This window comes from Salmo salar, chromosome ssa06 (assembly GCF_905237065.1).
Source record: "Salmo salar chromosome ssa06, Ssal_v3.1, whole genome shotgun sequence".
Taxonomy (NCBI): Eukaryota; Metazoa; Chordata; class Actinopteri; order Salmoniformes; family Salmonidae; genus Salmo; species Salmo salar.
Genome location: NC_059447.1, coordinates 63,320,714 through 63,339,372, shown reverse-complemented (window position 1 = coordinate 63,339,372; position 18,659 = coordinate 63,320,714). Strand labels below are relative to the sequence as shown.

At 42.3% G+C, this 18,659-nt stretch overlaps 1 protein-coding gene across 2 annotated transcripts in view; it reads left to right on the top strand.

The window, feature by feature from the left end:
* Window positions 1-426: 426 nt before the first annotated feature.
* The window catches only part of igf2r (insulin-like growth factor 2 receptor), a 31,240-nt gene continuing 13,007 nt past the window's right edge, over window positions 427-18,659 (top strand). Inside the window, exons 1-25 of one of the 2 annotated variants that reach the window (XM_014205162.2) lie at window positions 427-728; window positions 1,851-1,990; window positions 7,739-7,863; window positions 8,392-8,490; window positions 8,985-9,117; window positions 9,223-9,334; window positions 9,526-9,631; window positions 9,841-10,000; window positions 10,198-10,393; window positions 10,506-10,609; window positions 10,769-10,930; window positions 11,156-11,302; window positions 11,512-11,661; window positions 11,820-11,957; window positions 12,071-12,221; window positions 12,402-12,579; window positions 12,728-12,843; window positions 14,347-14,506; window positions 14,804-14,980; window positions 15,104-15,205; window positions 15,530-15,631; window positions 15,826-16,000; window positions 16,173-16,346; window positions 17,552-17,701; window positions 17,997-18,172. In XM_014205162.2, coding sequence (XP_014060637.2) covers window positions 586-728; window positions 1,851-1,990; window positions 7,739-7,863; window positions 8,392-8,490; window positions 8,985-9,117; window positions 9,223-9,334; window positions 9,526-9,631; window positions 9,841-10,000; window positions 10,198-10,393; window positions 10,506-10,609; window positions 10,769-10,930; window positions 11,156-11,302; window positions 11,512-11,661; window positions 11,820-11,957; window positions 12,071-12,221; window positions 12,402-12,579; window positions 12,728-12,843; window positions 14,347-14,506; window positions 14,804-14,980; window positions 15,104-15,205; window positions 15,530-15,631; window positions 15,826-16,000; window positions 16,173-16,346; window positions 17,552-17,701; window positions 17,997-18,172 — 3,576 coding nt within the window. In that variant the 5' untranslated portion in view covers window positions 427-585. Of the gene's footprint in view, window positions 729-1,850; window positions 1,991-6,429; window positions 6,675-7,738; window positions 7,864-8,391; window positions 8,491-8,984; window positions 9,118-9,222; window positions 9,335-9,525; window positions 9,632-9,840; window positions 10,001-10,197; window positions 10,394-10,505; window positions 10,610-10,768; window positions 10,931-11,155; window positions 11,303-11,511; window positions 11,662-11,819; window positions 11,958-12,070; window positions 12,222-12,401; window positions 12,580-12,727; window positions 12,844-14,346; window positions 14,507-14,803; window positions 14,981-15,103; window positions 15,206-15,529; window positions 15,632-15,825; window positions 16,001-16,172; window positions 16,347-17,551; window positions 17,702-17,996; window positions 18,173-18,659 lie in introns of those variants that run through there. The other variant, XM_045720813.1, reaches the window with a different exon arrangement.

The following is an 18,659-nucleotide window of genomic DNA, read 5'->3' as shown; positions in this document are numbered from 1 at the left end:
AAATGTTTGTTCTACGGTAGTCCATAAGGAATAATAGCGACATCTAGTGTCCAGTTGAGCTAGTTCTACGGTAGTCCATAAGGAATAATAGCGACATCTAGTGTCCAGTTGGGCTAGTTCTACGGTAGTCCATAAGGAATAATAGCGACATCTAGTGTCCAGTTGGGCTAGTTCTACGGTAGTCCATAAGGAATAATAGCGACATCTAGTGTCCAGTTGGGCTAGTTCGGTAGGAATTAATAACACAATGGAAAAAGTGTAACAGCGCAACATCAAAGGCTGATGATGGACTGTCTAGTATTCATTTTGTTGTGCTCTGAGAATACAAAGAGAGCATAGATGAAAGGTGATTTTTAACCCCATTTCATTTGGCTGTCTTTTGTTCCTCCAGACATTTGCTGTGCTCTAAATTGAAATCTATGTTTTCACGATGACTCATGGAAGGTCATACCACGTGACGTCTTCTTTCGCGTGTTGAGTTTATCATGTGATTCACCTAGTTCCTGTAAGACTACCCGAGGACTTCTGCTGGATGATGTCGGACATAGTGCACTAGAGTCTAGTTTAGAATACTGGATACAAAGCATGGACTCACCGTGCGATTGTAACAAGGCGGCGCCTTGGAAAATCGTTTTAACGTTACTTGTGTCGTTCACAACGGCCCTGGTTACATTTCCCTCGGATACAACGGGCTCTGATGTCAGCCAGTGGTACCAAGACCTCTGCAGGTAAGGCACTGCTCGCTCGAGCACTCATGGCAATAAAGAAGTGCGTATAAAGCTTCTTAGCAAATGGAAGGTGTATTTAGCAACAAACGCAACTTATACAGTGCATTTAGAGTGGTACAATACAATGATACAATGTTTCCATATGTATGTATGTATGTATGTATGTATGTATGTATGTATGTATGTATGTATGTATGTATGTATGTATGTATGTATGTATGTACGTCTGACACGAATGTTTAATAAAATTATATTTGAACTTTGTCTATTGTCAGTGGTGATGGTCCTTCAGCTGGTCGAAATTAGACACATCCACAGGAAATGGTTATTAAACCAACTTCAAAACGCGGGTATATTTATGTGGCAATCAAGATGTTTGCTCACGACCGAATGTAGACGCTCAAGATGTACACGCACGCGATGCATGCATACTAACAGGTGTTTACATTGGTTTGTACAAGTGCCAGGTGATAAAATATCCACATGAAAATATTGTTTACCCGACTTTTTAGAACGCCAGTAGGCCTACTGAACTTGACATTTCTGTCTCAAATGTCGAGCAGCTGAAGGACAACAGGTAGAGTAAGTTCAAATGTAATTGTACTCAACATTCTATCTTGTAAGGCACATTCCCACGATGTTGCAGTGCATTGTTTGACTGTATCCAAGATCCAATTGGTATTAAAAGTCTGATTTATTAGGCAAGCGTAGTTCCTGGTCCAGTTTTGACAAGGCAGTTTGGATAGAAAGGTGGTGTCTCTAATCAGTTGGCTGATCAGGGTATTATGAGACACTTTTTATGTATTTTGTATTGTGTAGTGATAGTGGTCGTCTAGCCTGGCTATCTTGAAATGAATGCACTAGCGGTGGGCCCCTCTGGATGGGAGCATCTTCTAAATGACTAAATTGTGATGTAAATGTAGTGTTATGTATTTTATTTGTTGTGTTTTGATTTCTGTTTGGACCCCAGGAAGAGTTTTTTTTCCTTCTCCATATTTTGAGGACACAGACAACTAAACAGTAGAATGTGTGCTTTATGTAAGCTTTGAGATTGTGTGAATGTTTACAAATGAATTTTACATGTGATTTAACTTTTTTTTTTTCTCTCCACTTTTGCTCAAGTTACAAATGGGAGGCTATAGACCAGGACAGCAAAGTGAAATACACGCTGAAGCTCTGTGATTCCTCACCTAACACAGGATGTGGAGCCGGTAGTGCTGTCTGTGCCCGCAACCTCACCAGTCAAAAGAATCAGTCTGTGGGTGAGTATATTTAAGGACAGGAGTTTTTCCTGATAAGGTGATCTGGTCAGGACCAACTGGGAACAGGCCCTTGTAGCTCCTTAGAAGGCTCCGGAGTTTTTCCTGGTCTGGTAACTTATGCTGCGGGAAAACTCTTGGCCCTAAGCAAGGCTCTACATTATCTTTATTTATCATTGGTAGCACTGGTGCTCCAAATTGGAACAAGTAAGGCGCACCAGAACAAAATACAATGTTTTTTTACTGCAAATGACTGTCCTATCAATTCTTAATTGTCATCAGTTGTTACCTTGATGATGTAGAACGCATCGCTAGAGATTGAGCAAGACATTAGAATAAAAACATTTAATAATTATTCAAAAGTGCAACAGCAACCATATTTATATAGGTGATTAGAACGCAACCTTTATTGTATTTAAAAGTGCAACTGTAAACTGTTATCCATTACTGCATCCAGCTAATATAACTAATAATCATAAAACTAACAACACAAAACAGTGTAATAATATTAATGTTGTAACAAGGAAACATGCTGACAGAACTTATACCTGGATAATTAAATAAATGTTTAATCTCCTCTCAGAATAACTAATCAACTTGCTTTTAGGGTTTAGAGTAGGGATGTACCAAGGACCCCGGATAGCACTAACCCTCTTCCCGTATAGTGTCCGCAATGGTACCCATAGTGTTTTTGCAGGACACTTTCCACATGTAATCCATAATTTTTCTGGGTTGGTAACATGGGTCTGAATTTCGTAAAAGCCATCTCCTTTTTGGCAATGCAGTAAGCTGTGTTAAATTGAATTTCTATCTCAATTAGCTCTGCCTGTTGACCGGCTTGGGCTGCCACCTGTTTCATGTCAAATACGGCTGCCTGGTAGTGTAGTTCCTCCTGCCAAAATTGGTCGCACTTTAAAGCACTGGCCCAAAGTCTAGTACAGGGCTCTGCCTCTGTCAGGAGAATGTGCCGATGGTTCATTAAGTGAGGTTGGCATCTGATGAGCTGCCCTGCTAACAAGGCAGAATGTTTTTCTGATGGAAAATAGATCACTGTAGGAGGTGCTGCTGTCAGGACACAGTTGGGGTCAGCAGTAGCAACATGAGCGCCTTGTAAGGATGGGCCTTAAAGGCTTCCAGTCAGATGCCAGTCAAGTCATGATGTCCTTTGATTCAGTTTGTTTGTTTCAGTCATCTGTCGGTTTAATGCTGTTCCACGAAGACACAATTTGTGATAAAGGACAACGTTTGCTTAATGATTATATGTTAAGAGTAAGGTCTGGTCAGTCAAACAACTTAAAAGGTAGGCTACCTTTTTTACTGGGAGTTTATCTGATCAGACTGTTCCTCAATGATGACAGAAGCTTGGCTTTTCCTGTAGTATTTGTAATCAATGTCATAAAATCCCCCAAACTGAAAACACAGGAGCCTTATCCTCAGCTTTTGCTGTAAACAGAGGAAGCACTGATATCAAACTAATTGAATCACACAGCTTGGTACTTAGCTTTGCTTCACTTTAGTGCTGATGTTGCGAAGCATTTCAGAGAAGTGGTTTTGCTCGTCAAATATAGGCTAGCTGTTTCAGCTATAAATCTTTGGTGGTTTACATGGACTTACTCATACAAATTTATAAAGCTCAAATGAATCTGTAGGAATGAATGTACATTGTAAGAAGACCATGTCAGAGAACAGGGCTACTGGGCTAGGCTACTCCAAAACATGATGACTATACGTCCCAGCGCGGGGCACTTGGTCATGCCCTTCGCTCAGTGACAAATCCGTGTTAGGTCACTCTCAGGAAGAAACAGTTGGGGTCGTGTGACCTCATGATTAAAGTCTACATGAGATAAATGCCTGCAGCTGGTATGACACCATGGTCTCAACTCGGCGATCTCTCAGTGTGAGAGTAGGACAGGAAGGGGCTCTTTGTGACGGATCTAATGCTGATAACTCCTGTAGCGACTAACCTGTCTTTTGTGTAGGAATAATCAGAGGTTAAAGGTGAACCAGAGCAGCTGCCTGTTCACATGACTGTGACTTCATGCTATTGAACATAGAAGCACTGATAAGCATGGAACAGGCAATCGACCTTGCATAACATGCGTTAAAATCCAACAAAAAAGAACCAGAGAGAAACTGCTTTCCAATAGAATTTTATTTGATATTCTAGGACAAAGTAGAGCCCCTATTTACTCAAATGACAACATGCCACTCAATTCAGTGCTTCCGAGTTCAATGTATCAAACAGTAATTTCAGTTGTAATAAAACCCTGCAGATTAGACCCATAAATGTAATCAATTGAGACAATAACAAAACTCATAAGCAACAGAATGGCAAAAGTATTACCAGACTTGATAAATATTACTCAAACAGGGTTCTAAAAACCAAGATGTAGATTTATCAATAATTGGTCTTAATTCCAAAAGGGCTTTGACCGTCTTGGAGTGGCCTTTTTTTAATAAAAAAATTGGAAGCATTAAGCTTTCCGGCTAAAATAATACATGTCATAAAAATATTATATAAATATCCTAAAACAAAAATATATGCAAATAATACATTATCTTTAAGTTGCTTTTGAAAGGGGTACGAGACAGGGATGTCCTCTCCCTTCTTGCACAGGCAGTTGAACCGCTTGCAGAAGGAATTAGATAGGACCCAAGCTTAACATGTATCAGTATTGGTAAGCATGAATATAAACTAAACTTATTTGCTGACAATCTCCTGATATACCTGACTAATATTGTAAAGTCAATGCCTCCCCTTGTTAAAAATATTTTCGAAATAGTCTAAAATATCAGGATATAAAATGTACATGATAAAAAAAAAAACTAAAAGAAATGTCAATAAGAAGAATAATAACTCATGATCTACAGCAATACTTTAAGTGAGCCACAAAAAAATATTAAATGCATAGGATGCTTAATAAGTGACAACAAACAACCAAGTATATAACGATGACTTTATCCCATTATTCAACAACATGAAAGCAGATCTAATTAAATGGAATAACCTCCCAATAAATCTTACAGGTAGAGCAAGTCTTAGAATGGCATGGCTCACAAAGTTTTTACATTTATTACCCCATGAAGACATTCTTTTAAAAAGTATACTCGTCCATAACAGACTTCAACTGGGCAAATAAAACTCATAGAATAAATAGGAAAGTTTTGCAAGTGCTTAAATCTGAGGGTGGTTCTAATCTTGCAGATTTAGAATTATATCAATTCGCCACCCAAGACTTTTACTTGTGATTTATTGTTAAATGCACTAAAGATTAACAATGGGTATGTATTGATGATGCGCATGCTCATCCCCAGAATCTTTTTGCATGTTTGTTTTCAAAGGATGGAACTAAGATAATTAACAACTTCATAGTTAACAACATGGAAGAAAATGAAACGGATTTTACAAGAACCAATATCACTCCCTAAAAACACACCCCTATGGAACAATCCTTGGATAGCTTTTATGAATTTACTGATAAATTGGCCCACATGGAAAACTAAAGGCATAGAAACTGTAAATGACATGGTAATAGGAATTACAATTTCCATGACAGATTTAAAAAGCAATTTTGTACTGTCCAATGTAGACATTTTCAAGTATATGCAACTTTTTGGGCAACTTGACCAAATTCACATAGAAATGATCTGTCATTGTAATTGAAAGCAACTCTAAAAAGCAGTAGATCTGTTCTATGTGCGCTGTTTCTATGCTTCCCGTTCTTAAGTTTCATTTTTGAGTCTTTTACTTTCGGTTTTGAACTCCAGCTATATTTCACAGCGGTTTAGATGATACAATGATTCTCTACACCATACTTGCTGGTTTTGTCACATAAGCTGAAAGGCAAACTATTAGAATTTTAGCAACAAGGAAATGGTGGAGCGATTTCTGCATAGTGCACCTTTTAAAAGTTGTAAATCATGATTTCGACCTGAAAGCTTTTGGACATCAGAGCAATGTTGAGGGAATCCTATTTGACTCCGATAAAGATACTCATATGATATGTAAGATAAAAAAAATCTTTCAGAGAGCCTATCCAACTGACAATCTCTTAGAAAAAAATATAAACTATTGGAATCAAGACTTAAAAAGAAGTGATCTAGGCACAAAATGGAGTGTTGGAACATAACTAATGAAATTACAGTTAACGAAAATGTACTCTTAATCCAGTATAAACTAATGTATAGAATGTATTATACAAATTCTACAGCACAACGGCAGAGTCATGTCTTAAGTGTAAAACTAACAATGACTCAATAATTCATGCCTTCTGGGAGTGCTATAAAGTCCAAAGGTTATGGGCGGAGTTAGAAAGTTGGCTCTCAGAAGTTTTACAATGCAAGTTTACTTTTAATCCCTCTAACTGCATATTTCAAGACATGGCATTTGAGGGTGCAGTGAGATACACAATGGGGTAGACCATATTTTTCTCGTCAAGGATTTTGAGAAAAATTCTACTTCAAAAAACTGGAAATCAAATGATCTTCCATCACTACAATAGTGGATTAATCAAATGTAGTTGTATTTAAATATTGAAAGCTGTGGGCTACGGAGGAAAATGGAACAATGCAATTTAATGGCATAGAGTGCTACAACTACTGGAAAGTTACGGGGGAAGGATGAGATGGAGTGTGGTTGTGAGATACGTGATGTGTATGCTTGCGGAGGGAACGTGGGTTTGAGCAGGTGTGATGTCGTTGATTTCTGTTGGAATTTTTGTGCGTCTGTTCATTGTCTTTTGTTTATGTATGGTTGTTATGGTTTGAGAAAGAATATGAATAAAATTGAACAAAAAAGAATCTTCCAGGTCACCTCTAGTAATTTATGTTACTGGGTCAGCTGAGTAGCAATTAGTCAGCTCTAGGCTCTGCTGAATAGCTTTTGTTTATGACACTGCAGATATCTGATGATATGTGAGCGATAAAGTATGGTGCAGTAAGGGGATTACAATGGAACTTGTGAGTGTGACAGTGTTCACTAACACAGAGGTGGATACAGTCACTGCAATCAAATTACAGTACAATCAATAAAAGCTAATAGCGGTGTGTCTGTTTATTCAGTGCTATCTGGGACAAGCGGTAGAACATGTTTAAATAGACTAGTGATGGTTACATACGGCTTTGCGGTTGGTGCTGCACCCTAAACCTCATCACCTATCCCTGAGAAGGAGTTTTCTGCTGTGAAAAGCAGTTAGTCCTTGCTGTGTTCTGCCCCTGGGAAACAGAAAGTCCAGCCAATGTGGTTAGAAGGGAATAACTGGTTATAACTGGTCATAAAGTTTGTTCTCTCTGCTCTGTTCTCTCTCCAGTTGGAGTTTAGCTGTAACTGTATGTATGGAGCCTGCCCAGGGGCCAGGCTGTTGGCAGACCAGACAGAGATAGGCAGTGTTGTCCAGTGGGTCATATTCCCATGCTGTTTATCTCTCTGGACTGTTCACGGCCAGACAGCTCGGCAGAAAAATGTCCTCGACTACTTAACCTTCCCGACCCCGTGCCGTAATGCTTTGACCCCACCACTGTAGGGACTGTGAGAGTTGGTGGAGGCTTCAGATTCAGTTGAAATCTGTATTAATCATCCGCTAGAAACCACTGGGAAAGTTTTGGGTTTTGGTGAACTGTTGTTTGTTTTGTAGGTAGTGCAGTGTTCAGTATAGCCTACTGAAATAAATCCTTAAACATTTATATGACTTCTTTTAGCATTTGCATGTTTAAAGAGGCATGTGTTTCTCACTCATCCACTTCTATTTTCAGGTGATCTGTCCTTGAAGAAGGCGACTGAGAGCAGCGTGATCGATTTCAACAGCACCGAGAAGTGCCCAGGCAGTAGTGGGACTAATGTCCAGAGCAGCATTAGTTTCCAGTGTGGGAAGACTATGGTAAGTCACCCAGTCACACCTGTCATTACAAATGAAGAGTAGTCATGGAAATTCTACGTATTGAAGGCTGCTTATGAATTTCCTGTCAAATCGCACTTGTGGGTTTAAGTTGAGAAGGATTTTACCGCAAAAGCATGTCTGTTCTTTGTCAGTCTGGTGGTGAAACGAAACTACAAATACTGTGGTGGTCTCTTTATTGAACATTTTAAAGTTCTCTCTAGAAACAGAAGCGTGAACGAAACATGATATTAAATAGCATATAGTGATGTAATATGTTTAGAATGAATACCTGGCCTGCCTGTTGATAAGCAGAGGTGTGTAACCATGTGATCGCAGTATTGACAGTGATCATAGCTAGAATGGTAGCTTTGCAACGGAACAAACACAATTATCATGGTAGTCCAGTTCCTCTAGTATTGACTTCCTTGTATGTCATCACATGTATTGTAGCAGAGAGGAGATGAAACCCAACTGTCATGTCATATGTCAACTAAAACTATGTTTTTGCTCTTACCCCCCACCCCCCAGGGAACACCAGAGTTTGTAACTGTGGCCCAGTGTGTTCATTACTTTGAATGGAGAACATATGCAGCCTGCAAAAAGAATAAATACAAGCCCGATAAAGAGGTATGTCTGAATAGCGAAGTGCAGCTGACACTACAGGATGTATGTGTGTGTCAGCTCTTAGTGGTCTGTATGCAGGCACGCGCGCGGGAGTGTGTGAGGCCGCAGTGTGTGGGGGGAGGTGAGTCTGTGACAGGCACATTCTCCAGTGTGGGAAAAGTCACTTGCTGTCTCTTGTGTATTTTTATTTATTATTTAACCTTTATTTAACTAGGCAAGTCAGTTAAGAACAAGTTCTTATTTATAATGACGGCCTAGGAACAGTGTACAGTGACTTGTTCAGGGGCAGAACGACAGATTTTTACCTTGTTAGTTCGGGGATTCGATTTAGCAACCTTTCGGTTACTGGCCCAACGCTCTAACCACTAGGCTACCTGTTTCCATTTAAATATCAACTCATTCCACTATTATATTGGACTTCAGTTACAGTATGTGCCAAAACACACTGAAAGTCTTCCTGTCATGTTGTAATTCTACCGTTTTAACTCTGTGTCTAGGTCCCCTGCTATGTCTTCGACACGGATGGGAAGAAGCACGATCTGAACCCACTCATCAAACTCACAGATGGTTACCTGGTGGACGACTCCGATGATGAAGTTCACTTTTATATTAACATATGCAGAAGCCTAAGTACGTTTCCTTAATAGTATTAATTGTCCTATGATTAAATTAAGATGTTAGTGGTTTTTGTTATTGCTTCGTATTGTGGTAAAAATGGCTCTGCTTCCTCCCCAGACCGTCAGGAGAGCCACTGCCCCGCGGGCTCTGCTGCCTGCCTGACCACCAGCAAGGGCTCCTTCAGCATGGGCCTACCCACTACCCAGCTAGAGCTGGCCTCCAGTGACAGGTATAGCCATGCTAATGCTATACTGTCCACGCACAAAGACCATGCTAACCGCTAGCTAGCATCCTCTGTCTCTAGTCTACCTCAAGCTTGATAATTGCTGAGCGACCTTCATGCTGACCGGTTATCGACCGGCCCCAGAGCTGCATCGCCTTTCTGAATGGCTGATTTCTCTCTTTTTCTCACCGTGCCAGATTGAGGCTGCGATACGAGGAATCCTCGGACAGCACGCCGGACTTCTGCAGCGGCCACACCCCTGCTGTTACCATCACCTTCATCTGCCCCTCACGCAGGCAGGAGGTAAGAGAGACCTGGCTGTCTGACCCATGGGATCATCCATTGATCAAACCATACTATTCATCATACCACAGAATTAACACACCGAATAGTGGTAATTCATCAAATAGAAGTATGCTCCACATGTCAACCTACACGTGAACACTTTGTATTAAAGTACAATATCTCCTCAATTTTTGTTGTGTGTGTGACCTTTGACCTTACCATTACAGGGTACTGACCCCAAGATGACAGCCAAGTCCAACTGCAGGTATGAGGTAGAGTGGGTGACGGAGTATGCCTGCCACAGAGACTACCTGGAGAGTCACAACTGCACCCTGACCAGCAAGCAGCACAACATCAACATAGACCTCACCCACCTCACCCTCGGCTGTGAGTCCGTCCAGCCCCACACACAGGCTTTGAGAAACATTTGACAATGCAATGCTATGCGTAATCATGTGACCTTTCTAATTCTCACTGACTCTGGCTAATTCAATTCACAGTTGAAGCCAGTTCCTCTAACAGTGAATGATAACGTGTTGAGAGACACGTAACTAATATCATTGTGTCACGTTCTGTGTGTGTAGCTGCAGACAACCCTTATATGGCTGAGGCCAAGAGCAGCGATGGGAAGGACAACTATTTCTACTACCTGAATGTGTGTGGGGAAATCAAGGCAGGAGAGTGTGGTGGCGACCCGCACTACGTGTCCGCTTGCCAAGTCAAAGCAACGGGAGATCAAAGCAAAAAGATAGCTGGGAGATACCACAATCAAACACTAAGGTTGTTTTAATAGGAATACATATTTTCTCTTCATCTCTCTCCATCTCAGCTTGTCTCTCCTTCTCTTTGTAATTTGGAACATTACTAAGCGTTTTATTTGGCTCTATTCCAGGTACTCCGATGGCGACCTGACACTGATCTATCCAGATGGGAGCAGGTGCAGCTCTGGCTTTCAGCGCATGACCATCATCAACTTTGAGTGCAACAAAACAGCAGGTGAGCATAACCCATAGCATGTCTAAGGAGAAAACGAGGCCCTTTTTTTTAAATGAACAATACTTTCTTCTGTAGAGGTCACTCGCCTAAGTCTTATCTATCACATTCTCATTATTCCTCTTCCTCATTTCCTCACTTCCTCGTTTGTGTGATTCACAGGAAACGACGGCAGAGGCTCGCCTGTGTTTGCTGGTGAAACAGACTGCACTTACTACTTTGACTGGCAGACAGCTTCCGCCTGTGTGAAGGAGGAGGAGGATCTACTCTGCAGGGTCAGCCAGTATAAACACTATGACCTGTCCCCCTTAACACGCTACCCTGGTAAGATGGAGTCCTGGATAATCTCTATTCACAGAGAGATGTTGCATGGGCTATAGCAGACATAGTACTGAAACCTTGAGTTGAACATCATTATTTATGAATGTAAATGCCCAGGACCTGACTTCCAATTTTACACTTGAAGTGAAAGTGATCCGAGCCCTAACACATTTAAATATGGAGGCTAAACCACGTGACATTCTGTTGGTGGTGTTATCTGTCTTTCAGAGTCTGAGTCGGCCCAGAACTGGGAGGCTGTGGACGCCAACGCCCCCAAGTCAGACAAAATGCGCTTCTACGTCAACGTGTGTCACAAAGTCCTCCAGCAGGGGGACACCAGTACATGCCCTGAGGACGCTGCCATCTGCGCCGTGGGTAAGTCTGGAGAAGATCTGGGTCTGTTTTCGTAAAGCATCTCAGAGTTGGAGTGCAGATCTAGGATCAGTTTAGCCCTTTAAATGATGAAAGAACAGGGGCACCTGATCAGTTCTACTCTGAGACGCTAATCTATACACAGCATTCTATCAAATCTGAGAAACAAAGATATTTGTCGTCCTTAACATGTATTCAATCCTCTCTTTTAGGAAAAGACAAAGTTATCAGCTTGGGCAAATTCCTCACCTCCCCGACAAAAAGAAATGACAGCGACGACATACGCCTGGTCTACACAGAGGGAGATGAATGCAGGAAGAACATGAAAATGAAGAGCATCATGATTCTGAAATGCAAGCCAGGTGAGTGTTAGATAGACTTGTAAGTTAGCTGCAGAGTTGAAGGTGAACAAGGAGGTGCCTGAAAGTGGAGCTAGCTAGCGTTCAGTCTACTTTTTCAACTCCTAACTTTCTTTGTGTGTCCCCTCTTCCCCCCCCAACCCTCCTGTCCTCCTATCCAGGTGATCTAGAGAGTGCCCCCATCATGCGAAGCGTGTCCAGTGATGGCTGTGTGTATGAGTTTGAGTGGTACACGGCTGCAGCCTGTGTCATGTCCAGGACAGTGGGGGACAACTGCAAGGTGGAAGACCCCCAAGCTGGTAGGTCACACGGACCCACTGGACCCAGATGCCTACCAGCGATGGTGATATGATACACTATTTGCTGTTTAATGCAATAATACTACTGATTCTCTTTTGTCTTCGCTCTACAGGATTCTCATTTGACCTGTCCCCCCTGTCTAAACCTGGAGGAGGCTTTTACAACATGTCCAACGCTCATTATGACTACTTCATTAACGTCTGTGGCTCTGTCACTGCAGCCAAATGCCCTGTGAAAGCCGGGGCCTGTCAGGTGGACCAGAGGCATGTTTTATCATACTAAATAAATCCTTATGAATATAGAGGAGGTGGACATGCCCACCAACAGTAGTAGGAAAAGCTTGTATCTGGACTTTGTAAATGTGCTTTTAGAGTTCCGACTGTTTGAGGTGGACTGAATGTTTTAGCTTCTGTTTTTCTGTTTGGTGTGTCTGTCTGCTACAGTGGCTCTAACTCGTGGAGCCTGGGGGAGTTTAACTCTCAGCTGTCCTACTATGACGGGATGCTCAAGCTGTCCTACAGCAACGGCTCTCGGTACAACAACGGGCAACACACACTGCGCTCCACCATGATCTCATTCCTCTGTGACCGAGAGGCCGGCGCCGGCAAGCCTGAGTTCCAGGTACTGACTGGGTCCTGTCATGTGCTGCTGACAGAGCTCATCCAATCTCTTATAAGTAGCACCTCGTATGGTTCACCTATGCAGTGATTCAACTGTAAAATCATTTACCGTGAATATACCATTTTCATAACCGTATTGATCCTCACAGGTTGAGGACAGTTACACCTATAACTTCAGGTGGTATACGTCCTACGCCTGCCCAGAGAGGCCACATGAGTGTGTGGTGACAGACCCCAACACACTGGACCAGTATGACCTGTCCAGGTGAGACCCCTGCACAAAGATATGTTATGACTAGACCCGGGAATTTTCCCGGATCACAAAGCTTGATCTGGAAAAACTCCAGGTATAGACATTAACCACGTTTACATGCACACTAATATCCCGTTATTATTCGGGTTACTCAAGTATAACCCATATAATCATCATATCCCGTTTACAGTAACCCGAAAAGGCTTGTATCCTGGTTATGAGAAACCTGGATAAGATGCCTGAGATATGCTATCTTAAACGGGATACTGTGGCATGTAAACATCTTATCCTGTTTACTGTTGTTTTTCGCGGTCTGCGTAGGCTCAGTTTCGCATAGTATGGGTGTTGTGTGATGTTTTAATCTGATTGTCAAACAAATAACTTAAAGTAGGCTACCTGCCCAGTTACTGTATATCCACCATAATAATAGATTTTTCTGATACTCTGTACTGGACCGTATAGCCTACTGGCTACTTTCCCCCTTAATTTAGGAACGTTTCTGCTTATAATTTCCGACATTTGGTAGGCAATATTATATTTTCCTACTTTTGGTAGGCCATTTGTTTGTCAACTATACTGCCCTACCAAGCAAAAAGGCAGAAACTGCTCATTTGGTCATTTTTGCTACATTAAATATATGCTTAATCATGTGGACAAGTATCCTGCCTCGTATTGTGTTTTGGATAAAATGCGGGTCATGTTAACAGTAACTGCATAAAGTTACTGTGAAACCAAGGTAAATAAAAGCAATTTTTCTCAGTTCCATGCTACTGCTTTTTTGCTTGGTAGGGCAGTATAGTTAGTAAGATATATGCAGCTTCTCTTCTGTCATAACTTGTTCCCCCAGAAGACTAAATAAAGGTGTGCTTACAAGAATAATGTCTAACATTGAAAAAATGAATATATTAGTGATCTAGTTAACACCGGTAAAGTCTGTTTCGTTTAGGGACCGTGGAGGAAAATCAACAACTTCAAAACAGATTGTTTTGTTGTGCAAAAGATTGTTCCTGTGCAAAATGTCCAAGTGTCATCAGTTTGACCGGTTTTAAGGAAATGAAAAGCTGAGAAAACAAAACACTTTTCTGATAACCTGAAGTCTTATCTTGGGTGCATATTTTATGTTTGAAATACTGTCTGCTTGCATAACAGTGTCGAAGATAACATGTGCATCCACATTTTTTCCACTCCCGTTCCCTGATATATTTCAGTTACTGTTCCATTTAATCCATATGAACTTAAATGAGGAACATTCTGTTTATTCATGCATACAGGGATACTCGTGAGTGGGATATCAACGGTGCATGTAAACCGCTTATCCCGAATAACACCTTAAGCGGGATATGAGTTACCATTTGGAATACTGTGCGCATGTATACGTGGTCAATGACTACGGCTTAGAATTTGTACTGGTCAGGTCACGGGGTCATGGAAAAACTCCCAGTCCTAGTTAAGGCAGACATGAAACAATATTTGAGGAATAATGTGTGTAACCCTCCTCTCTGTCCTCTCTCCCAGTCTCTCCCGGTCTAGTGGAAGGAGTAACTGGCAGGCCATGGACCTGTCTGACCCTAACAACCTGAGGAAGTACTACATCAACATGTGTCGTCCTCTGAATGCCGTGCAGGGCTGTGACCGCCAAGCCTCTGTCTGCCAGATTAAATACCAGCATCAGCATGTTAGTGTCAGAGCTGTGGGATATCCTGTAGGACGAGTTTTACACACTAGGATGTGTGTTAAATATTGTTTGGGTCATGGAACGTCAATTTCACAATTTCTGACAATAGCTCATTAATAAACAGTATTAAAAAGTTCAGAGACTATTCCTAAAAAATTATTACAATTTTAGTTGTTGATATAAATTGAAGGTAAGGTTGGTAGTGTCCCTCTTCTGGATCTGGTAGCCATCCACTGTGGGTCTGGCTTAGTACTTGTAGCTCGATGTGACTCTGGACTTTCTCTGTGTTGTCATCAGGGCATCCTGTCTGAAACGGTGTCTGTCAGTAACATGGGCCTGGCTAAGAGAGGTCCAGCGATCGAGGAGAAGGACCGCCTGCTGCTGGAGTACACAGACGGCTCCGAGTGCATCTCAGACGGCCTGAAACTCACCTACACCACACGTATCCACCTGGTCTGCTCCAGTGGATTTGTGGTAAGTGGAATGGCATATTTATAGGGCTCTGTGTCAAAAAGAAATCAGATTTTGTTTAATCTTTGTCATTATATCTGCCTAGGATTGTAACACTGATCTGCCTGTCTTTTTCTGTATTTGCAGTCGTCCGGCCCTCGTTTCCTCAATTATGGGAACTGTACTGCCAACTTCATGTGGGAGACTGGGGCAGCTTGTGCCATCAGTACTGCTGATGACCAGAACATGGTGAGCTGTTACATTCCACATCAACTGGCAGCATTATAGTGTTTGTCATGATGTCTAACCTAACATAGCAGGTGTAAAAGAAACGCCTGAGTGGGGTTTCTTTCTAGTAACTGTCGGGGGAGATTCTCTTCTTCACTGTTCAACCAATCCAGTAAATGTGGAGGTGTTAAGATGGAGTTTCGCTTTGTTAAGTCCAAAAGCGGAAGTTGCGTCACAGGCTCTCTTTCCATTTCCCCTGAAATGGGCGCATGATGTCTGTAAAGACCTGTTAGATTGGCCGAGGGCTCATCAATAATTTTTGTTGATTGTTCTATTGTATGGCAGACCTGCTCTGTGAGGGATCCCAACACTGGCTTTGAGTTCAATTTGCTTCCTCTGGCCTCCAAGACTGGCTACAAGGCTGAAGGCAATGGGAAAACATTTGTGGTAAGTCACAGTCAAGCACTCTGTGGTGTGGCCTCAGGTCATAGCAGAAATTGTGAATAATGTGCATTTTCTAATCCATTTCCCCGGGCATCCACTTCCTGGGGTAAATTTCTTGTCTCCTATTGGAGACAAGAAATTAGTGTAGTAGTAGAGTTGTTGGACACTGTGCCTGACCTATATGACACCCCCCCCAGGTGAATATCTGTGGTGAGGTGGCAGAGTGTGGGAAGGACCAGGGGAAGCCTGTAGCTGGCTGTGAGCTGGACAATAGCCTGGTTGTTGGTCCTGTGGGAGTGGAGAGATCTCTACAGTACTCTACTGACGGCCTGCTCACACTCACATACAAAGGAGACGTGAACAGGCCTACAGGTACAGTCAATGGATCCAACCATCATCACTCACTAAGGGCTGACCCTGGGGCTCAATTAGCATTGCTGGAGTATGGAAGTCTGAACGAAATGCATGTTGTGACACTAAAGTGTACTAAAGTCAGGTTATGAATGTTTTAGTCTGAGCACTAACTTGTTTCCTCCCCCCCCAGGCACCAGGGACACCTTCACCATTCGGTTTCTTTGTGACCAGGACGCCCACGTCGGCACTCTGAAACTGGTCCGAGAGGAGCTCAGCTCGTCCACACTCGTCACACACGATGTCTTTTTTGAGTTTTCCACAGCCCTGGCATGCATCCCTGCCCCTGTGGACTGTCGTGTCACTGGTAGGAACAAAACTGTTAATGCAGCAGTTCCCAAACTAGGGGTCGCGAAACCATGTGGGGTCGCCTGGTATGAAAATGGATTTGCGGGAGAATTTCCAAAATCCCGCCCCAAAAAATAAATTTAGTAAAAAAGGTAGCGTTTTTATATCTCAAAATCATTGTAATGTGGTTAACCTTCAAAATCTACGATTTTTTTTGTATTGAAATCTAAAATCTACAATTCCACCGTAGAGAGCCCTTAGATGGTGGGAAAAGGCCGCACTTCACCTTTGCGCTTGAATCAGAATGATTCAAGTGCACAGTCAAGTGGGGCCTCTCAAGCTGTCATGTGACCGAATGCTGCAGACAATGGCTTCACGGGTCACTACAGAGGACTTCTGGTTCCTGACTCAAAGGGAATAATACCCTGCCTCCTCCCACAGAGCGTTAAAACCCATAGTACCCTTCGCCAGCTCATATCTGTGTGAAGCTGGATTCAGTTCTCTGGTCTGCATTAATACCAAATATCAATCCAGTTTGGATGTGACAGCAGAGATGAGGTGCGCACTGTTGACCACGCCCCCTGACTTTGAGAAGCTCTGACGCAACATGCATCAAGCCACACCCATCTCATTAGTGGTGGTGAGATAATGGTGCTTTCAAGACAACTAGGTCAAATCATGACATCAGTGATCTTCAGGTCGGAACTTTAGAAAAAGGCACGAGTTCCTGAGCTGGAATTCCGAGGTAGATGACCGTTCAAAACGATATTTCCCAGTCGGAGTTGTTTTTTCCGAGTTGTCTTAAACACTCGGAAGTCTGAGATTTCCTAGTTCCCAGTTGTTTTGACCGCGGCATTAGAGACATGTTAGACTAATTTGCAATTGACTGTCATAGCCCCACATTAAATGTACTGTATGTGATAGTGAGTTGAGAAGACAATCAGAAATACTGTTATAATGTTTTGTAATCGACTGCCATAGGCCCAAATAAAGAAAGTCAACATGGGCTGTTAGTGACAGATTTCTTTCACATGGTTGGGATCGCGAGAATTTTGAGAACCTCTGTATTAATGTCTTCAAAACGTTATAGATGTCTTCAGTATGGCGCTAACATGGCATATCACTTTATCAAACTATGGTCATAGAAATGGGTCTTCATATTAATTGAAAGATATTGTTCAGCTTCTCATCCTGGATTCACAGAGTGACGTTCTACTCTTTCAGATTCCCACGGTAACGTGTATGACCTGAGTCACCTGAGCAGGGACAGTGAAGACAGTCCCTGGGTGGCCATCGACACGTCTGAGCAGGCCAAGAAACGCCGCTTCTTCATCAACGTGTGTAAACCTCTGCCTCCAGTCCAGGGATGCCCCGGTGAGTCGCATGCAATTAGCCTATGTGAAGGCCAGGAAATGAGTCATCGCTTGGCCTTCATGAGGATAGAAAGGGAGCTGTTCCATCAGTATTAATTGATGTTCAGCTTTTGCGTTTGACTACATGCATACAGTATAGAAGTGTTTAAGTGTTTGTCAGACTGTATACAAACATATGAGTGTCTTGTCTTTTTATACGTTTGTACCACAATGGAGTCGATTAGTTTGTCTCGCCGTGTGTGAGGTACTGTCAGTGTTAATGCCGTCCTTTGCTAACTGTCCTCCTCCATCTGCAGATGGTCTCCTGGGTGCATGTGGCACCATAGAGGGTAAAAGTGTAAACCTGGGCTACGTCCAGTCCAGCCCCCAGGTGGCCTCTGACGGCTCCATCAGCATCGTCTACCTCAACGGGGACCGCTGTGACAAAGGCCACCACTCCACACGTATCATCTTCCAGTGTGACGACAACCCTGTAAGTACACTTGCTCTCTATGGGAATGCTCTTCCATGTTATGGCCGTAGAGTGGCAAGAATCCGTATGAAATGTTACTTATTGATGTTAATGATCCCATTTACCATATATGTTCCCTCCTAATCCCTTCAGTACCAGTCAAAAGTTTGGACACACCTATTCATTATAGGATTTTTCTTTATTTTTTACTATTTTCTACATTGTAGAATAATAGTGAAGACATCAAAACTATGAAATTACACATGGAATCATGTAGTAACCACATAAGTGTTAAATAAATCAAAATATATTTGCCTTGATGACAGCCATCCTTTTCCTTGATGACAGCTTTGCACACTCTTGGCATTCTCTCAACCAGCTTCACCTGGAATGCTTTTCCAACAGTCTTGAAGGAGTTCCTACATATGCTGAGCACTTGTTGGATGCTTTTCCTTCACTCTGCGGTACAACTCATCCCAAACCATCTCAATTGGGTTTAGGTCCGGTG